General features: G+C 40.7%; 1 protein-coding gene across 11 annotated transcripts in view; it reads right to left on the bottom strand.

The window, feature by feature from the left end:
• The window catches only part of SMOC1 (SPARC related modular calcium binding 1), a 164,117-nt gene that overhangs the window by 88,147 nt on the left and 53,120 nt on the right, over window positions 1-22,850 (bottom strand). For 10 of the 11 annotated variants that reach the window (XM_053979827.1, XM_053979820.1, XM_053979824.1 and 7 more), the window contains 2 exons: window positions 21,340-21,446; window positions 1,578-1,749 (listed from right to left, as the gene is read on the bottom strand). In XM_053979827.1, coding sequence (XP_053835802.1) covers window positions 1,578-1,749; window positions 21,340-21,446 — 279 coding nt within the window. The remainder of the gene's footprint in view (window positions 1-1,577; window positions 1,750-21,339; window positions 21,447-22,850) is intronic. The other variant, XM_053979822.1, reaches the window with a different exon arrangement.

Genomic DNA, 22,850 nt, shown 5'->3' with positions numbered 1-22,850 from the left:
AAGAATATTCCTACTTCACAGGGATTGGCAGGAGTGCCAGTGGGTTAAAAGCAAGACTTGCAGTTTACAAACACTCCCAGGTTGTTAGGTACTGTATAGTACCACAGGGTAAGAGGAAAAAGGAAAGGAGAAGGCAAGTTAGATTCAACTAAACATTACAGATGCATCAGAGAACATATAAAGTATACTTTACCTGTGCCCAAGACAAAAAAAAGTTCTTTGGGACTCTGGAATCACAATATGCAGTAGGCCATGTAGTTTGGGAAGCAAATTTTGTCTACTTCCACAGACTGTTTAGTATATGAGTGTACTGCATTTCAGATCTCATGTTTTAAGCAACTGGACAGTGCCAGTTTATATGCCAATATCATCTATGGAGCTGCTTATCTAAGACAATCTGCTCTAGGAATGAAAGCAAAAACAGGACTCTCACCATACTGCTTCTTATTGTAATACTCAAAAATGCATCACTTGCAAAACAATCCAAGTGCTTCTTAAACTGTGTGAAGAAAGGTTCTGGGTTTCTGGTATTTAGAAAGAAGCCTGATTCAAAGGCCTTAACCCATGCTATAGGAGAAGCTGCCATAAACCAACCCAGCAGTGGTAAAAAATAAACAAACAAACAAAAAAATCATACAAGTAAGTTTTTTCAAGAGGAAACTGTTTGAAAGAGAGCAATATTTGAGTTAGGCCCATAATTCACCTAAACTATAAAGTCTCTCAATACACTGAAAAGATATTTCCATTTTATATCAAGTAATTCTAACAAAGATACATTTTTACAATAGTAAAAAAAGCCTTTATAAACAAATTCCAGGCTTAAATGGGTTATTTTTATTCTGTCACATGGATTTTAATGAGTTTCTCCTGTCACATTAATCTAGTGCCAAAAACACCTGTGCCATCTGCCCTCTGAGCCAATTGTGCCCTCAGAAAATGGACTCCACTTTATTTCTCACTTCATTGAAAATGCAAATCATTTGTGTGACAAGAGACCAATAACCCTTTAAAAAAGTTTCAACTTCGTCTTTAGACTATGCCAAGGAGCTGATTGAGGGAGAGTATTCTCACTTCTAAGTAGATGTGTAACAGCAAATGGGAAAAAAATCCATGTAAAACCTTGCATGCACTGCCTTCTTAATTAGCTCAGCACAGAAAGGTTGTGTATGTCTGAAAAGGGACTAGACATCTAGTGTACATCATATTCTTCCCCACTCCAAATTCCTGCCACTCAAAGGGTCAAAGGTGTTGTGATTCCCCATCAGCACAGGTAGCAAGAAATAAGTCTGCTTTCAGGATTTGGTTTTGTACTTCCATGGGGCCAGCTGTTTCTGTCTGCAGAAATATATTTCAGCCCTTCTCCAGTGATGTCTGTGGCTCCTTTGCCTTCTTGATAATTCAGTCAACTCATACTCTACTGCCTGAACCGAGACTCAGACACCCTTGCTTGTAGGAATGCACAATTCCAAGTCAGATTACTCTCAAAGCATGGTACTAAACTCAAAGGTCTAAGAATTCAGTTTCTTACAAGGCAGGCCTCCCATTTCTCCTCTCAGAGGCATTTGGAATTCACCTACCTTTGCACCGGCCACGATGTGTCACGCTCAGACCCGGCTCACGGCACTTGGCTCTCTGGTAGTCGCACATGGACTCGTACGTTCTGCCGTCAGAGGCACACAGGGGCTTGGACTGGGACCTGGAGCAATGCAGGTTACACTGCGGGTCTCTGTCACGGTCGCTTATTAAAAACTGAAGGAAGTGAAAAAAGGAGGGAGAAAAAAAACAGTAGTTTTGTTTGGCTTCCCAAAACTGAGCATGGTGTATTTTTTTCTTTATGACAATAACAATACGACTATAACGCATTTTAAGCTGCCTAACAAAGCTGACTTTGCCTGAAGGGAACTTTAAATGAAACACGTACATCTTTAAAAAATATTAACGGTCTATTCAATTCTCTTTAATAAAATGGAAACATTACTCACTCTGCCTCACCTCTAAAAAAGTAAGATGTGCAAAGCCAAACACAACCCACACGGGAAGGGCAATACTGAGTCACAACAGCCTAGCTTGCCCAGTGCTGTGCCACAAACAGTATCTGGTACTAGACAATTTTAGTCAGAGACGCAAAAAAATTATCACCAAAGACAGAGGAATACAAATAAACTATCAAGACTGGCCTTGGTAGTTGAACTATGCATGTGACCAGTTTTATATCATCAGTGATGTTTTTGAAAGCATTGTTTATATCATCTGTGAACACCACCTGCTAAAGCATACCTATACACACCCTAAGTCACCTTTTGTTCCTTCCTGATGACATCCAGCACAGCTGGCAACTGCACTCCATGCATCCCACAATCTAATTGCATGCTATGTGCAAATCTATTTCCTTTCCTGAATTTATATCATCTTTCTGCATACCTCTTCTTCCTGAGCATTCCATTATGATGCAATCCATTTTGTACAAGTGTGGCATTCCTCATCAGTCTTCCATAGTTTGAATAATCCCAACCTTCCAACTTCTCACCCAGACCACTTCTCTCCATATCATGATCACTACTGTTTTCCTTGGCTTTCTGCATTATTTTTAGTGATGGAGAAACCCACAATGCACATGAGTCCCCATCTTTTGTCTGCTTGTTCCTTGCAAATCCCAACATCTGGAAGTAGTTTACTGCTGTACCCTCAACTCTACTCTGAACTGCCTATAGGGACACCCAGGTCTCTTTCCCAAGTTCATATTGTTTTCCTGAGGATCCAAACTGACCGTCATCTTTCCATAACCACTTGCAGAAATTTTTGGCGAGTCATGATAGTAACAGCCTTTTTCTCCTTCCATACTACCCCACTTAGTGGTTCATCAGACCTTTAATTATTACCCAAAGCCAATCACCTGCTCACAGGAAGATTTCAGAGGACTCTTCAAATAAGTTCCATGAGGATTAAGCAAAGAAAAGGCAAGTCAAACCTGCCTTGCACTTCCTTGTCCATACCTCCCATTTCTACAGCCTCTTGCAAGCCTGGGGGCACCAGACCTGCTCTCTTAACACACTGATATCCCAGCTTGCTGTCAAAGCAGTTCTGAGCTCAGCAGTTCAGAGCTGGCTGGCAAATGGGCACTGACTGACACCCTGCCTGCATGCACAAAGCCACAGCTCTCCAAGTGTGTTGATAGCTGGATGCCTTACAGGGAAGTGTGAGTCACTGCCATAATCACCTTGGTGTTACAGTTTCCTACAAAGCTGTCTACTCTAAGCTTTGAGGTTAAAGCTGCTGAAAAAACATTGCCTGAAGCCTAGTTTGGGTTGGTTTTTAACCACTCTGAGAACATGCATCTCTGAAATTTGGTTGCTGGTATGTTTTTTCATTACAAAAAAATCTTTTCTCCCCAGTTAAATGAAAAACAATTGAGAAGTTTCATATTTTCATACTGTAGTGCTGGATTTTTTGAAGACTAATGCATTACTAAACCCCCTATTTAAACATGACAGCTGGGAAAAGTAAGCAAGGTTTGAATTCATTTTACTTTTAGTGGGGCAAACATTTTTTAAAATCTCATCTGTCACAGACTTGACATATTTGTTACAGCACAGTGTTTTTGAAATGTTTTTGTTGTTTTTGTTCCTTTTCTGCAACACATTCTATAACCTGGCAACACCTGCTCCAAATGGGAAATTGGAAAATTTAAACCTGAAGGCAATTTTAAATTGTTTATAGAGACCTGGACTAGACTATAAAAACACTGTAAAGCTGGCCCAGATTTTTTTCTTTTCAGTGGCTGGGCTATCACAACTTAACTTGGAATTGCTCTGCCTACAGTAATGTCTTTCTGTTGCCCCCAAAATGCAAATATCTGTAGTGGCTGTAAACATTCAGCAAAAAACAACAGACTGATGATGCTGAAGCCTCCTCCCAGTGTGTGATGTCAGACACTGAAAGACTCACAAGGCTCTTCAGGTTTCTGAATGTATAAAGAGACTTTCAAAGCAGGGCTGCCTGATAGGACAGTATGGTGCACATGCAGCAATTAAGTATTCAGTTCAACACAGGAGCCATTCTGGTTTAGAAGGAACACACAGATCTCCTATTTATCACAACTGGAGACTTGAGCTACTGGCATGAAACCTTTTGCAAATTCCTTGCCAGAAGCTGAGTTCCACAGGTATGAGTTAGCCAGAGGTTCAACAAGAAAATCTGGAATACTGGTTCTCAGCATCAAACATTATTACCAACTTACTGAAAGTCATCTTGTATCATGAAAACTCACTTAAGCCTTCTGCAGCCTGTACCAAAATACTTAGTATAGAGGGGAGTTATACATCAAGAACGCCCCTTTTTCATTCTAAAGAACAGAAAGTTGTTCTCAGGGCTGACCAACAAGTTAAACCTAAGGCTGTGGAAGAGCTTTCCTCAGGCGCCTCCTTGCAGACAGAGAAACAACTCAACATTGATTAATTACAAGGGCCTGAGGAAACATGCAGAGCACCCCAATGCAGTCTGTGAAGTTCTTGCCTACCCAAATTAAGCCAAGAATCACGTTATTAGGAAAAAAAAAAAAAAATCAAAAGCCTTTTTAGCATTTGTAATTTAGATTACAGTAGGGCGCCCACACAGCATGTTCGGTGCTTTCCAGACACTGAAGATGCCACACCTGCCTTGCCCAAAAAAGTTTATGGTTTACATAGTTGCACAAGATGGTGCTTGTTTTGTTCAGGTAGATTGTAACTGCGTAAGTCTGCATTAAATTCAAGAAGGATCCAGGATCACACCTGTCTGATCAGAGTTCTTCTCACGCAAGCAAACCACACTGCCAGAAAGGCCAGCAATATCTCCAGGAGATCCAAAGGGCTTCAGAAACTCCTCCTAAGAGTAGGGTACCTGCTCCACTGTAGTTCACAGCCCATATCTTTGGTCAACAGCCCTGGCAGCATTCAGGTATAAAATGGTGGTTCTTTGTCCCCTTTCTAGCAGGTAAGCATTCATGCTGCAGAAGTGATGGTCAACACAGACCACCCACAGACATGTAATATACTAAATGTTTGAGTGTACATCTCCTCCCACCCAGCACAAAAAGTCTTCCTTTAGCATTTTGCTGGTCTAAGAGCACGACCTCCTCGGTAAGCAACTTCAGCTGCATGAAGAAAAAGAATGGATGAATACTAAAACACGTCTGCCATGGGGAGACCCCTTGGTTCTGTAATTTCAACAGCTAGGACCACAGTCCATATACAGTCCATTTTATTTTTATTTTGTAATTCCTACTTTGAGCAAGCAGGCACTGCTTTCCCAAGGGCACAGCCCTGCTCCAGAAGAGCCCCTTGGTCACTGCTGGAGATACTGCTGAGCTGGGCTGAGGGCTGTGAGCAATGTGCCCTAATGCCTGGTACCCACCCTCCCCAGAAACAGCCGAGACAGGAATGTGATTCTCTGGTCTTTCCAGGGGAAGAGCAGCAAGGTATATATTCTGACTTTAATGCCTAGTGTCCTACAATGACTTTCAAAGCTCAAATCAAACCCTGATGTCCCAACAGCTCCAGGATGCACACACAGACAGACTTTGCAAACAACAAAACCACTACTCACAGAGTAGTGCTCGGTGCTGTACACACAGACACACAATGCGAGCAAACCTGGACTCAGGGAAAAAGTAAACCTGCAAACACGTGCAGCACCAGTAGGTTTCCAAGCTTCATCTAGAAAGAAGGGGAAAATAATTATCTTAGCTCTGAAATTTCTCAAAGCTTCTTCTTGATTTCTTTGTTCCCATTTGTTTCAGAACAGACTACATCCAAAGCAAATGAGATTGGAGACAGCTTATCAGTTCTTTATCTCCTCCCTTTTCCTTCATGAGAAGAAAGCTATTAAAAGTAGAACTAAAAGGAAAACAAACAAACCACCACAAACACAAAACCCCAGCTAAAAAAAAAACCAAAAACAACAAAACAAACAAATCCCCTTCAAAAACTAGAAGGAATAATGTATTTTACAGGAAAAAGTTGAAATTGAACCGATTGCAAATAGGATCCATTGAATATAGACTCAATACTAAGATAAGTTAACACTAGTATTAAGCAACAGTATTTCTATTTATGTAATATTTATTTACACTAAGGGAGTCTGCACAGTGCCTATTCTAGCCAGTTTGAGTCCCTGCCCTAAAGAGTTTCCAGTTCAATGCAGCTCTCAGAGCATCTTTTTATGTCAAACGTTCTGTGAGTATAAGGACACAAACCTCCTCCTTTAGCAAATACATTTACACAGGTGCTTGCAGAAACCACTTCCCAAACTGCTTTCTACTTCTTCAGACTTGAAAAGAAATACGAAAGATAAGAGGTCAGAATGAAGTTAACTTTGACAACAAAGCATATCTGTTCTTTTTCTCCACACCTCAACACCACTGCTGACAAACAACAAACACTGATTAAAGGGTTTTTAATGCCTGTGAAGGAAAGCAGACTCCCTGCAGCTGCACAGCAGCTGGGAACACTTGTGTTATTTAGCAGAAAAAGGTCTGACCCCACAAGTGAAAATGAGCTTGGTGGTCACTCATTCTATTCACCATCTGGGTACATTATAAGCACAAACAGAACAGCACAGCCCTTTGTGGTGGAGGTAACGAGAAATGGCCAAGGCATTGTAGTACCACAGTAACATGCCTCAGCAAGGCTTCAGGGAAAAGAGGGAGCAAGGGACACAAATGACAAGAACGTGAGAAAGTGGAACTCTATTGAGAAACAAATCTAGAGTTCACTACAGATCAAAACAGAGGTGCCTCTGCTACTTAGCAGCTTCATTTCAGATTAGTACTGCAGAGTGCTGCCGCCTAACAAAACTGAGATAGACAAAACAGCACATGCAATAATTTATTTCTGTTTTGGCAGATTTCAAGTTTGAAGACCCTTAGAACACATCTTGGGAAAGGTGATTCATCTAGATATATTCATATGGCACAGATCACCCACTCATTAGTCAAAGTTCTCAGACTGGCCTGACTTAAGTACAAATGAGCAAGTCCTTCCCAGAGAGAATTCCCCAGGAAAACCATACCATTTTACACATTAAGGGAAACTATAAACTTCTCGACATTTTTGTTGCTGTTGGAAAGAATCGTTTCACATTTTTATGCTTTGGTTTCAGGCTCCAAACTGGTGCAATCAGCCATTCTGGAGGCAGAACTGGAGCCAAGTTCCAGTTTTAATCATGGCTAGACTCTCAGCCCCATGGCAGGTTGCCTACAGGGCACAAGGACTTCAATTTCAACCACTGGTTTTGGACTTCAGCCAAGTTTCCTGCCATGGAACCATAAGCCTAGCAGGTTTCACAGGGGTCACAGATCCAGTTCTGAGCCAGAGACCCAAAATGCCTCGCTTCTAGGAATACAAAGAGGAGAATTTGAAAGTCTTAAAAACTCTCTCAGGGTTTGCAGTCTTGTACATGCAGAAAAATATCAACAAGCCAGAGCTACCAAACTCCCAACAGCTGACTGGGCTGTCCAGCCTCTGTCCTCAAAGTGCCCACACAGCCTCAAATTCCAGCAAATGAAAAAAGGCTTTTGAAGTGAGCTTCCTTGGACATTTGTCATGAGTTTTGGGGCAGGGGAAGGAAGAGATTTATTTATTTTAATATACTCTTTTGGGAAATGCTCACAAGTTTGTACTTTACTGACACCTGGATAACTTATTAAGACAAAGGTTCTCAAAGTCCTGCATCTTAAGAAATTCCAGTCCTTGGGTGGGGTTTTTTAGCATCTTACAGTTTTATACCAAGACTTAAGGCTTTCCCAACAAATTTCAGAAGGGTATTTCCCCTAGGTAGAAGGTACTTACAAGAAAGATATTGTAACACTTTTATTCCTTGAGTCACCCCTCCTGAAGAGTCTAGCCTAAGTTAAAGCACCACTTATGTTTCAACCCCAAGCCTCCAGCTGTGCAAATAAGAATGGTTTCAAAGCACAGAGCGCGTGCTTGAGGACGGTAAAGGCTGAGCAAATGTATGGGAATACACTGCAAAGCCAGCAAACTCTAGATTTATTTGCATGAGTTGAATTCAAGACAGTTTTTTGCTCTTACAGGCTAGAAACCTCATTCTTCTACAGTGATTTTTCCTTCCCTCAATCCTTGCTTTGTGTAAGCCACTACAATGAAGGGCAGCACTTAAGGATTATACTTCATGTGTTAGATGACTTTTAGCTAGGAAATAATACTTTTGTTTTCTTTGCAAACTGATCCCCAAACATGATGCAGCAGCTGTGTTCTGGTTTTAGAAGACGAGGTACTAGATCCAGAGAAGCTGCCTAATGGAGTATTTGAAGTGCCCACCAAAGGTTTGGGAGAAAAGCCCACCAAGGGTTTGGGAGAAACCCTTAGAATTGCACTTCATCTCAGAGCAGCTCTCTGGGTTTTTTCTTGTCGTGATTTTGTTGTTCACAGAAAAAAAAAAAAAAAAAAAAAAAAAAAAAAAAAAAAAAAAGTCATTGCAGTCAGGGAGTGAACTTTTAATATTTTCTCTTTTTATTTTTGACATGCAAGTTTATGAAAGTGCCTAACTACATTTACTTGTGGGAAAGAAAATACCAGAGACACCAGGGACAAGAAATTCACTTCATATTTTAAAATAATCCCTTCTCCCACACAATTTTTATATACACATGCCTAAAATCTAACTTCAGTTTTGTAAGTCATAAGTTTAAGCATCTCATAAGTTCAGTACACCAATCATCTGAACAGAGGAGGAAACCAAAACTTAAACACAAAACAGGAACTTCATCTTAAGTAACACACAACTTTTAAATCTTTCTAGTAAGTCTGGCAGTATTAAGGTAGAGAATGATTTAATTTAAGTAATTACTTCAGTTTCTGTCAAACTCACTCTCCTACTCAAAGTATTCCTGCAGCCAAGGTAACATGTAAGCCTAGAACAAATTTAAGATTAAATTTAATTTGTCAAACACATTGACAAGAAAAGGTATGTTTAACTTGGACTATTTCTTCTCTTTACCTTTGCTACTATACATGTTGAACCAGATAGAACATCCAAATATTTGAATAGTCAAGCAATGAACTTCTTGTCCCAAGACAGTAACAGCAAAACTTCCATTAATATAAAATGTGGAATCTTGTCTTCACTAAATTGTATTGTTTAATAATATGATCCAGTCTTTCCAGTTTAAGGACTCCTGTGCTTATTTAGCATAACTCAAAAAACAAACTCAAAACATCTTACTGTATACCTTATGCCAAGTTAATCTCTCAGTAACTGTATCCCCTACTTTAGTCTGCCATAATGATAGTTGAAGCTGTTGATCTCCACTAGCAAATGTAGCAGGATTACAGCTTTGTGCTGTCACTAGGTGAGAAGTCAGCTATTCCATTGTAATGGGATATGTTTTTCTCAAAAGAAGCTCTCAGAAAAGCAGAAGGGTTGAAGTAACACCAGGTGTATACTTCAACAAAGGACAGTAGTAATTCAAGCAAGATTTCCATCCCCACGCTTCCCAAACATTAGCAGACTGAATGCTTCAAACCATTGCACAGACTCTTCCCTCTTGGCCCCAACTCTCTCAAATCATGGAGACTGTGTACGTACTTTCTTACCCTCGACTGTGTAAACCACTGAAAGTCAGTTCCAGGATTGTAGACTGGAACTAGACTTGTGGGAAATCTAGCCACTTACAAGAAGTGGCTGTGTAATAATACTTTCTTGAGCCTGTTTTCCCTCCTTTACTACTTCTAGCAGGACTGGTTATGCAGTCAGCCTGGGAATCCTTCTTCCCCATTTGCAAGAGCTTGGAGTACTGGAATAGTCTTGACATAAGGCTTCCACGTGAGTCTTTGGTATGTTCTGTGGGTTACACATAAACTGCAAGCAAGTCTGATGACAACTAAGTTTTGCTGAAGCATTCTTAAATTAATATGCTCTTTGATTGAAGTACAAATTCTCTGCTGATTTTCCATCAGTAGCCTGATAGGTATAAAGGGCTTCCTTTTAAACTCAAAGCCCCTAAAATTTGTCTTCATCACCTGACATCAATTCATCTGGATCCCCTTCTCTTAATCATCTTCTCATGATGTCTTTCTCTCAACAACTCAAAGTACTTTGCCCTTTACTTGAAAGGTGTTATTGCTGACGAGTGGGCACCTACTCTAAGTGGAGTCTCCAAGTTGGTTGATAAGCTTTCTAAATACCCCAAACTAGCAAGCTAAAAATGACATATTCTTCTCCCATAACCCCTTTTTCCCAAAAAACCAAAAGTTTCTAGCCATGCCAGAGACCGCCCACTGCAAAAAGCAGATATCAAGTCTTACCAAAGATGGCTTCCTAACCTCCTGAACACTGTCTCCTAGTTAAATACCATTCCCTTTGGCAGGCACACAAGGCACATTATGTAAGTACTTACAGCAAGACATACAACTAGGTTCACCTCAAGCCAGATACCTTTTCCCCACTTTCTAGTCTACACCACAATCATTGTCACCCTTCAGTCACAGACATATGTATTAGACACTATTACTGTAGACAAAGCAGGTGTATGAAGACCACTACCACCTCTGGAACTGCTCTATTCTGCTAGAAAATAATCTCGTAGGGAGACAAGATAATTGAACACAGTTTACAAACTCAGTTTGGCAGCCACATCTTCAGGGTTGAGCTCCAATGGAAACAAAACTATACAAGGGCACTTCTTCCATCAGAAATTATTTGTCCTTGTAGATCTTCCAGGATGGAGAATGCCACCCATTATAACTCGATAGCTCTACAAACTTTGCTCCCTAAATCAATTCCTCAAAAATGCTGAAAGAGGCATTCAAATTGAAGCTGGCATCCAGCCTTCATTATGTTCGGTGTAACTGCTGCCAACAGCAGAACCAAGAAGTAGATATTAGAAATAGCTGATCTCATTAGTTCAAAACCTATCAAGGGCTGGCTGCCCATCAGGAGACGTATACTAAATGAATGCCAAGTCTGAAATTCCATTGCACAGAAGGAATATTAAAAAAGGAGATACTGAGAACACTCAAGGGTTCACTTTCCTTAACTATATTCTTACTCTTTTATGATCCAGAGACAATGCTTAACTGAAGATGATTGCATCAGGAGCTTCTCCCCACTTCATGCAGCTTTACATCTACTATCATCAAAGCTTCTGAAGCATTGTCTGGGGACAGAATTGACACATCTCCTTCTACAAGTCTACCTTGCCATCTCCAGAGATGTTCAGAGTTGAGTTCTGGCCTGATCAGCTATACAGAGTAATAGCCTTCATAGCCCCCACAGGCCTCAAAGTGTACAGAGTAATAAAGGAAGTTGCCCCTATTGCTCTATTACGCCTCTGAAGTGTCAGAGACAGCAGAACTGATGAAAAGACTGGAATTTCACCTTGTTCATACATAATATCATGTACTCTTATTAAATACAGAGTAGCTTGTGAAAGGAGCAGCAACTTTCTTACATTTATTACTAACATTATTCCAGTACTGTTAAAAAAGTAAGGGTTTTCCTAATACCACAGAGGATGTGTTATCCCTGGACTTCTAGTCTATAGATTAATTGGCAACCATAAAGACATTCTCCTTACCAGAAGAGAACTGGTCAGTTAATAGATACATTAACTATTCACTTAATTACCATGAGGTACTATTCACTCCCCCTACATCTCACTGCAGTAGTTATGTCCACCTACCAACACATGCAGTTATTTAACATTAAGATCATATTCATCTGGTCTAAAGACAAGCTGTTTTAGAGACTCAGCTTTATACAAGTCAGATGACAACTTTTAAAAACACCATTTAGAAATCCTGACTCTTGCTTCAGCAGGCCAGCAGAGAGTCTTCTGAATAGTCCTTCAATAGGATGCTGTTGACATCATAAGGATCCCAGGCTTGGCTTAATACTCACTGCTTCAAGGGCCAAACCCACCTTAGTGTGTTCTACAGTGACCCAGACAGATGCATTAAACACAAGGCAAGTTTTAAATTCAGAATGAAATAACCCAATCCTGATTAAGAAAAAAAAAAAAAAAAAAAAAAAAAAAAAAAAAAAAAAGGAAGTGTGCCAGCCAGGAATTTAGACATTTAGACCAAGAGGGAAAGAATCAGGAAAAGAAGTAGAAAACAGAAATGAAAGTCCTGTAAAAACTCAGAAAAAACAAACTTTTCCTCCCAGCTCCCTAAAGGAAAGATTCATTGTTTCATTGCTTCATTCTGTAGTTCTGTTTGCATTGTATTTTACAGTGTTTAACAGTAATTCTCATCTTTCTACTTACATTTAAACTAAATGCTTCCCTCAGTTTTGTAGGCATAACCATCAAGAGTTTAGCCCTGGGAAGAAAGTGCTGGACAAGGCTTTCCTGGACTGCACAGGCAGTAGCAGAGAAGTTTTCCCCACTACCAAGATCTTTCTGGATCACAAATTGAAGAAGCTGCTGTGCAGAAAAGCTTCAGGATAGGAACTTCTGTTCTGCTGGCATGAAACTAATTCTCTGCTCTCTCCTCCTGCCTCAAAAAAAAATAGTCAGTTAATATGACAGTCTACATATATGATAAAAACCTTTCCATAATAGACAAGATGCATAAACTGGTTGCTTCAGGAGTTGGAAGTGCTACAGAGAAACACTTCTAAGATGAAATGCTTGTGTGAGGCAAGAAGGAAGGACCCTTGTCAGTGGCACCATGGTTAGCTCTAATGCCATCATCTTCTGTCAATGACAGACAACATTCAGAAGAGTAAATATACTTTCCAATTTCTGCAGACAGGATTTGTTTACAGTAATTACTTGTGCCTTTCTTAAAAATCATAGCAGTAACCTGACTGCTGAACTTTGAGAGGAAAGAAAAACAGGTCAAGCATCTCTACAGCACTGCCATTCACTGAAGAGCCAAACTAGGCAATACCACTTCAAACTGGTAAGTTGTTAGTGTGCAAGGTTTTCCAGACTGTTCAAGTACAGTTCACATGCCTTCCAATAGAGCTTGGGAGTAAGATGTTGTATTTTAGCACTACTGCTGAACTACCCAGCAATATTACTCCACACCAGCATGAAAACCTGCTTTTGCATGAAAATCTGTTTACACAGGTCAGGCATATTTTCCATACTGAAGTGACAGATGTGGTTTGTATGATGTTCCCAGCAGAACCTCTCCTGCTGAGCTCTACAAGGAATCACAGAACAGAATCATTTAGTTTGGAAAAGACCTCTATAATCAAGTCCAACCATTAATGCAGCACTGCCAAGTTCTCCACTAAACCATGCCCCTAAACACCATTATCTACACATCTTTTAAATGCCTCCAGGGATGGTGACTCAACCACTTTCCTGGGCAGCCTGTTCCAATACTTGGCAACAATTTCAGTGAAAAAACATTTCCTAATGTCCAATCTAAGCCTCCCCTGGTGCAACTTTAGGCCATTTCCTTTTGTGCTGTCACTTGTTACCTGAAAGAAGAGACCATGCACCACCTGGTTACAGCCTCCTTTCAGCGAGTTGTAAAGAGCAATAAGGCCACCCCAAGCTCCTTCTCTCCAGACTAAACAACCCCCGTTCCCTCAGCTGCTCCTCAAGACCCATCCCCAGCTTCATTGCCCTTCTCTGCATACACCTCAGCCCTTCAGAGTCTTTACTGTCGCAAGGGGAATACATCTCTAAGCTGTCAAGTTGCTGCTACGAGGTCTGCAGTTTTATTACGCAAAATGGGAAGCAAGGACAGTGGTGTCTTCAAAAGAAATATTCACAGGTATCTTGATGCTGCTATAATAGGACTGTGACTGTTGATATGAGTTTCCCCAGCAAGATACAAAATCTCTTTTCCACCAAACACTTCCCTTCCTCCCCACAATGTTATACTTACATTTAACCCCCACTCCCAAGCAGAAGGGTGTTAGTGACTGATCTTAATACAGGCTGCTCACTCTCAGGGTCACAGCTTTTTCACAACATTTTGTACTATAGAACTGTTTCTTTTAGTGTGTTTACTTTCAAGCTACATAAGGGCAATTCTAGCTACACTGAATTTTTCACACTTTTTGTGAGGAGCTACAGAATACTCATACTGCTTCCTTAGTGCTAAAAGCAGACATGCTTTCCTTATTTTCTGGGGAAATAAGTTTTGAGTATATCCAGTTCTACTGTATTTCACTTTAAACACAAGTGAAGTTAACTTTCATTGTCACCAAGCCCCTTGCAGTCAAAAGCTATCCAAGCCAGCGGGCTTGGATATCTTTGGGTATCAGGTATCTTTTCTGTATTTTCATACATGAGTTGTTCTGTCTAGGACTGACAGCATTCCATACAAGTAGCCATCTCTAGTCCAAATTCACACAGCACTCACCAGGTTAACTTTCCTGCAGTTGCATTTCACTGGGGTTCTGGAAGTGCTCAACCAACTTTGTGCTGCGATTTGTGCATCTCTCTAGTGGAGGCTAAAAAATTTTCTATTATACATATCAGTCTGTTTTTGCTGTCTGCCTCCCTGAAGGGAGCAGGATATCAGTCTTAATATAAGCAAATATGAGACCTTTGCACAATAAATCTTTGACACAGATAATTGGCAAGATTATTGCAGTCTCTCATCTTCCTTTTCAGGGCATGTTATTGAAAAAGCTATGGGAAAACATCTGCGGTTTTATCTGGATTCCTCAGATTTTCTGGATCTCTTTCCGTCTGGTCTAAGACCTGGCCTCAGTACAAACACATACTCAGGCTTACTGGTCAGACTTCTCACAGTGGACAAAGACCAAACTGACATTCTTAGCTGACAGACTTAAAGCAGGCTGTGATACCAGCTTCATACAGCTTTGTGACTGCTTCAGGCTATGAAGAGTACTCACACCACCACCACATCCAGGAGAGTACAATGAGCTTCTGTAAAGGGTTAAGCAGCTTGCTTGCTTGCTTTATGCATTTTACAGCTTAAGAGGCTACTGGGCCAATTTCATCTGAAGAAATGTGCTTTTCTGACCCAAATAATTGAGGTTCCTCTTCTCACTGGAGGATATTGCCTACCTTCACAGCAGCCTGGACTGTGGCCAATAAGAAGATGATCCCAGGAAGAAGTGACACCAGCAGAAAGGATCAGAAGCAGCAGGACTTGCTTTATCACTGAACAGCACAACTGAAGGGTAGGCTGCCTACTGCTCATGCGATACTATACTGCTTGAGGGGATGGCAGGCAAGCATTGGCAGGGAACAGGGGAGGTGAAGTATTACTAATCCCTTCTCCCCATTCACCTGCAGCCACCCATGCAAGAATTACAGCATATATTTTTCCTCATCCAAATAAGACAACAACAACAAATTACGCACCCTCACTCTGCTCAAATGTAAGCCTCAGGAGAGGTCTAGTTACTATAGCTATAAAGTGCTGCATGCCCCAGTTGAGGTTTATTTAAAAATAGGTAGATAGGTGGCAATAATGAAGGCCTAGATTGTGGTGATTGACCTGCACTGCCCAAAAAGCAGCTCAGAACTGTATTAATGTTAGCAAGACTGTTCTCAGCAGGCTTCTGGCTGAGGACAAGCCTGTTCTGGTGCAAAGGATCTCTCTCCTCTCCCCTGAGCTTGGGAACCTCTTCATGATGAAGAGCTATCCCAGGCACTAGATGTCTTAGCAAACTTTGCTAAATCCTAGTTTCATCTGAAAAAAATCTTGACATGCTGAATCAGATATCATTTCACTTTTTACAAGCGCTTTTTGGTCTGTACCAGAAGGCAAGAGATAATTGGAGGGGTAATCAACTTTAAGAAATTTAAGGAAATCCAGCTGCACAAATGGGAAGGGAAGAGTTAAGAAAAAATTATTTTATGTTGTTCGCTAGGACTCCAGGCAGATACTAGGTCAGTTTAGGTCAACTGTTACCCAAGAAAAAAAAAATCTGGGTTTAAGAACTTGGAGTGACAGTTTCATTAAAATTGGTTTAATGAGTGCATGAGAAATGGCTTTGTGTCTGGCCTTGCTATAAGGTTTCCTGGATCTTAAAGATGTAGGCACCAGTAAAGATTCCAAGCTGAATCAAGTTGCTTATCCTTGTCAATCCTGATTTTGCCATGACTGTTTGCTCCACATGTTTCTCCACTCAAGTCGCCTTGTAACTAGACACTCCCCTTTTCTCACTCTTACTTGCTGACACTTTGTCTTTACTCCTTACACATTTCATCTGCTCTCTTTCAGGGCCTAAATGGAAAACACTGAAACCTTTGAAGAAACTATTAAAATCAAGACGAGTCATCTCTGATCCTCCCAACTGAAGTCTGCCAGCTCTCACACAGAAAGACCACCCTGTACCTGACTCTGGAAAGACATTTTCCCCCTAGCAATTACATTAACATCTTACATATACAAATATTGGTACCAGCTCCTGCACCAAGCATTTTCTCCCCAGGTTTATCTGCATGCCAGGCTGCCAGTTGACTTCTATCCCTCCTCACTGTTCTAGGTTCGCCACGTTCATCTGAACTTCTGCAGCTTCCTGGGCCTTTCTCTCCTCCCAGTTACAGTTATAAACCCAAATAATTTCCCTAACCAGCTTCTCATTTAGAATTCAAGTAGAAGGAGGAAGTTATTAACTAGTCCCTCAAAAACCCTAATTATACTCAGTAATTCAGCTCTATCACTATTTTGATCCCCAACGCTCTGTTACTGGTTACAGCTCAAGTACCACCATATTCCTTTGTTTTCCAGGACTTCTGACTCCAGACTACAGAGAAATAAGTCAGTTCAGTGTTGGTGTGGTTTTGATCAATCAAGCCAGATGACAAATTTTACATCCTGAAATCTGAGATTTTATTCCTATTAGTTTTCAGTAAGAGAGAAAGGTAAGTGTAGCCTAACCCCTGGATGACACAGAGTTGTTGGCCACAGGGCAGTGAATCCGTAGCTTAGTTTCCTGTAAAGATTTTTAGAAGCACCCCACTACAGTTACACCTGGATATCAAGACAGTGTCAAGAAAGCATTAGCATTACCCAAAATAAAAGCAGAAAATAACATGAAAAAATGCAAACTTGAATTATTCTTAAGAAAATACAAACCATTGGAAAACAATATGTAGCTGTCCTGCAGAGACTCTACTCTCTGGACTTAGATAGCTTCATCCTGTGTCACCAGAGCCTGCTAAGAGCACAAGTACATTAGGGCTCACACAGGACTAGAATTTATTGCAATTTCCAAGTCTCTCTGTGAGGGCTTGGCCAAGGAGCTTCCTTCTTCCCTCTCCCTCCCTCACTGGAATTCCCTCATTAGTAAGCAAAGCCCATCACAAACTTCTTAGAAAAAAGTTTGCAAGGAAATTTAGTCATCATTAACCCCTAGGTAAAAGGGAGGAACACTTTAGGAGGTAAAACCAGAGCCAGATTTTGAATACCTGTGAGCAAGGTGTAAGTGAGGAAAGTCTGAAGTTTGCATGCAAAGAGCTTGACAGCAGCATTTGGCTACCATACAGATTTATATCCCTCCCTTTTTTCACCATTCTCCAGGCTCATACCCAGACGCAGATTCCATTACAAAGTGGGGGGACTGCATCAGAGAGGTGTCTTCATCTGCGAATTCTTCTTAAAATAGAATCACTTAAAGTCCTCTAAATTAGATAAACTTATTTTATACACCCTGGGCTCGCACTCAACAAATGGACTATTTCTGGGAGTTAACTTTCATATGAAAGCCTGAAGCAGGACCGGCATATATCCTTGAGCATAGAAAGAAGCTTTTACAGAAGTGCCAGGATCTAAGTATGAATCCTTAAAAGCCTGTTACTGAATAAACTGCTGAAGAGCACAAAGCAAAGCTGGAATGCCTGGTCTCCCCAAAACACAGGTCACCTTGTGATAATAATACTCGCCCCAAATATTTTTCTTCAAGTCAGTTCTCTGAATTAGCATGCTCTGAAGGTGTGTAATGCTTCGGGTGACTAAGTATTAATAAAAAGAGGTTTAGCTTGAACTGGGAAGAGAACAAACCAAGGAATGAAAACAGCATCCCCACAGAAACAGAGTATAATGTGAATTTAGAGATGAGATTTTTGTTAGAAGATGATTACTGTTGTTTTCCTAGGAAAGTTCACGGAGCTGACAATTCTGTGAAATGGTAACAGCTCTTATTTTAATATTTCTATACAGAAGAGCTCTTGTCCAGCATTTGTGTCAACTCAAAGAGGAAAACAGAGTGTACTTTCACCAAAACAGCGCTCTGCAAGGAAAAAGAGCCCAAAGACTCCTTTTTAGCTCAAAAAACAATTGCTCTTCTAGAAGGATGCATAAATCACCTGGCCTTTGCAAAATTTTACAATTAGCATAATTTGGGTAGCAATTAACCTGAATTATTGGTCAGATTCATTAAGCACATAGTAAGTACATAGGAAAAACAACCCCATCCTATTCTTTCCTCATCTTTTTTCTACAAGCATAAGCCATCTTTAGCAGCAGAGGCAGCCCAAGACAAACATCATTTTCAAACAAAATTTTTCCCACTAGTATTAAACAGTTCAGGCAGAAAGAGATTGTTACTGGTTTGGAGTAGCACTATTCCTCATAGTGGTGCCACGTGATAGACCCATAAGTAGATACTGGAACAGCTCATCTTCTCAGTACTTAGCCAGGATTCCTCAAAACAGGGAGTCAACATCCATAGCAATGGCTACCCAAATGGACTTGTGCCATAATGGATTAATTCAGGCAATCTATAATTAGGACCCTGCCTGGCAGATTCACTCTAGCTAGCTTGTTGACTTAAGACTTATCACCTTGTCCCTGAGCATCTCGCTCTATTTTCTACTGAAAATCATTTCCCCACCATAACAGTCTTTTCTGATAAAGTTTACCCCTTTCAGGCTTACACCAATCATTCTTCTCCCCATGAGCACCAAAAATCACCTCTTCCACCCCCCTGACCAGCACCAGGCCATCAAAAGCAGCAGCACCACAATCCTGAACACTGCTTTTTGCATCCACACAGTCTAGTTTCACCAACTGGAATACAGGATGCTAGAGCCACAGCAAACTGTTCCCCACAAATATATACCACACTTCCACTGCAGAAATATCACTTAAGGTCTGCTTTGAGGTACCTAATAAGCACTTGATAAGCTCCTACAATAACTTTCTTCACAGATGTTCTCACTACTCAGCTAGGTATTTCTATTACCTTTATGCAATATCCATGTATGCAAAGGATATTTCTCCAAATACAGAAATTTTGTAGAGTCAGATATCAAAGAATTAAACTAGTAGTCAGAATACAGTAGGCAGTTGAATGGGACAATTCCCTAAGTTTCTTGTTGCTGTGTGCCTTTTTAATAAAGGAATCAGCTCGAGGTTTTTTCAACAGCTTGTTTGTGAGAGAAGTTATTTTTACAGTCATCATGAGCAAAACCATTCACTAACCTCTAGAATTCCTCCCACCATACAAACTGTCTGCACTGGGTTCAGGTGCTGGAAGAATATCAGGTGCTGGAAGAATGTCCTAACCACATGGAATTGGGATTCTCAAGTCCACTGACCTCTTCAGCTTGCTAAGCTTGAGTTCTTCCCAAGAAGAGTGAAGAAATGTTGCCTGAGAAGGGTAAGTTATTTGTTCTTAATGAAATGAAACTGTTAATAAATCAGAAACACCAGAGAAATCCTCTAACTTTTTAGTGTCTTAAGAATTGTTTTACATGGTGATAACATGTGGCACCAACTTGGTACCCAAGCCTACAAGGGCAAGGGGCTTCAATTCTGCAGTTCCCAAGCCAACACAGACACAAAAACACCCTAAACATTTTTTGCTCTTGTTTGAGCTTTCAGGCAGGAATTCTCTTAGGTGCTGTGCATCACTTGAACAAGAATAATTTGAGGTCCTACTTAGGAACAGGAACGACTAGGATTCCATCAAATACAACAGGATACAAATTTGGCTGCCTCTTATGAAATAAATAAGACTTGTAAAAAACAGTTTAAAACATCCCCATTAACTGGAAATTGCATTAAACATTGCCAAATAGCTGTTTAATGGGGATATATTATACACATGCTGTGCAGCTTCAGAGGTTTTGCACTTCTAAGACTTCTTTTATCTGCGGACTACAGCACATTTACTAGGAAAAGGGCTCTGACACATACCTGTAAGGCAGGCATTATCCCACTCTAGGTGGAAAGCTTTAGAGATGGTAACTCACTCAAATTCACAAAACAAGCTAGTAGAAAAGATAAAAGAGAGCACAATCTATCACCATTCTTCAGGCATTTAATGCCTGGAAAGCTGTTCTCCCTCAGCCTCCAGTCATGTTCATAGCTACTAACAAAAAGTACATCCAAGAAAAGAGCAGATAATGCAGCACTGTAGTCAGGTGTAGTACATAGTTAACTCCTTAGACCTCAGAGCTCCTTTCTCCTACCTCTGAGCAATTACAGCTGTGGCTTCATTTACATGCACCGTTTGAACTATAGGGAAGCACTTGCTGATTCAGCCTGAGTGTCTAACATAGGAAATAAGGGGATAACGCTGGGCAGCAGGGAATGAAGCAGTGCTATTGCTTTAACTTAACCAGTACAGCCAACACCCTTCAAGAGGGAGGGTTAACAAAAAAAACCTATCGCTGTTCTCTTATACTCCTGCATGAGTATTGCACTGTGGACAAGACAGATTACCACTGTGTACTGTCCTCAATTTTTTATCTGTCAAGGAAAGGTTAGGTAGAAATATGCAAAAAGGAACCAAAGGTACCAAAGCTAGAGTCAGTCCAGTTGAGTGGCTATGTGGCATGCTTATTGTGGAGTTACTTGACTTGTTTGGGCTTTTAAAGAGGTTACATATGTAATAATCTAAATACAATAATTAAACTGCATGGACCCAAGTCTCAAAATCCACCTAAGAGTAACATGCCAGTCTTTGTTATAAAACTAATTTTTCATTAGTAGCTTACCCAAAAAACATAAAATACTAACCCTCATTAGCAGAGAGGTTTTACTGAGCTGCAACATCCTGCTTGCCCTTCTGACAACAGTTGGTACCTTCCCCATCAAAGGAGACTGCTCAAAAGTAGAAATTCAACACTATCCTGATGCTCCAATTTTGACAGAGACTTAGGGCATCCATGTAAGACTCTGGAGCTTTCCATCACATTTGACATGTTTACTCATTGTTTGAAAGACTTGAAAATCCTCTTAAGTTACCTAATCACATCCTCTGGCAAGTTGAAGATACTTGACATTCCTGTCTTCTCTTTCCCACCTTTGGGGCAAACTAAGTGTAAACAGGGCACCAACACAACTACAGCAGAGCCAAGTACCATTTAGGATCTCAAAGGAGTACCCTTTGAGGTTAGCACAACACAAAAGATCTAGGCACTGTCCTTGCTATCACCTAACTAACCTGTGGGAGAGAAAGCACTGGGAGAGGCAGTGAAGGATGAGTTTGGTTTTGCTTCGAGTGATGGCACTTCCTCTCAGCCTTAAGGCTAGAAACACATGGTAGCTCCTCTGCAAAAGAAAAAAATAAACAGTTATCCCCTTAACTAGCAACAGAAATAAAGTAAGGCACCCCAAAACAAGCAATGGGGAAGCACATTCAAAAAGGCGAGACCTCCTTCAAATTCTCAATCTAAAAGGGGCAGACAAGAACAAAAAAAGTACCCAGTCTGATGTGGCATTTACTTCTCAATATGGCTCACAACTTGCATAGGTTCTTCCTGAAAACTTTCAGGGCAATTCCTTTGGATTGTTGCCACTCTACAAATTTGTGGCACAATATGCACACTTTTGACAATCCAGCTTTAGTATACTTATGCAGGAAGAGAAGATCAAGTAGGAGTACTGTTGACATCATTCCCTTTCACAAAGCAATCCACTCAGCTGCAGACAAGCCTAGAGTTAAAAATATCACATCAGGCATGTACCTTTGTGGGAGACCAGCAGTTATAGGCTTTGGCAGATGCATCCAAGCCAACTGCTCAAAGAGGCTACAGAAGTTGCATGCCTACTTTAGGAACTGTTTTGACACCTCAGAATTGCTCTTCCCCATCCAGCACAGGAAGGTCCACCAAGCTCAGTATCAAACAGGGTTGGCTGGATGAATGCAGGCACACAACCATAACCAAGTGTATCCATGATAAAAGCAGAAGCTGAACAGCTCTGATTCAACACTTAATTACTGGAGCAAAGATCTGCTGAAAGAGTGATTGAGAGCCTTAAAGGATTTTCTCGCCTGCTAAATTCAGTTACTAAACTTGAGCAGAAGTCTGACTAGTTTCTATCTTCACCTCTTTCTTATTTGGACAAGCCCACCTTGTACAGACTGACGCAGCAGTCAGCGCCTGCTTTAACTGCTCAGTCGTCCAGCCCTGCGGTGCAGAAGCACTACATGGCAAGTTACATTTAGATACTTTGTAACTAGGAAATGCAAAGCTGTAGTAAGCTGGGTAGGAAAAACAGACACCACACTAAGTTTGTTCAACAACTGCATTCTAATGTACTACTGAAGTAAACAAATCACTGAACAGAAAAAATAAGCATCAGGTGTGTATTTTGGTAATTATACACCCATTGTATTAGTATAGGACAAGATAACTTTAAAACAAAGTCCTTACCAAGCCTGTGATTTACTTTGTCGAAGAGTAAAGATCCTAAGCCTAGTGAATTTAAATCCTTCAATTCTTGGTACAAAGCATTAACACACTGGGGGAGCACCACTTGAAAGAACACAGTCTAAAGAGAAAATACAAGTCTTACTGCGTTCTAGACTCAGTTTTTTACCATGTTGAAGCTACTTAGGAGTTGTTCTACTTAAAACAACCTGAGCAAATTACCAGAACAGCTATCCTCCAATCCAAAAGCATGCTCAGATGGGACTTGAGACTGTCTTCAAAAGCCACATGTATAACCCAA

Source organism: Vidua macroura, chromosome 6, assembly GCF_024509145.1.
Source record: "Vidua macroura isolate BioBank_ID:100142 chromosome 6, ASM2450914v1, whole genome shotgun sequence".
NCBI classification, from domain to species: domain Eukaryota; kingdom Metazoa; phylum Chordata; class Aves; order Passeriformes; family Viduidae; genus Vidua; species Vidua macroura.
Note: the sequence above shows the minus strand (reverse complement) of the source record. Positions and strands in the feature narration are given on the sequence as shown.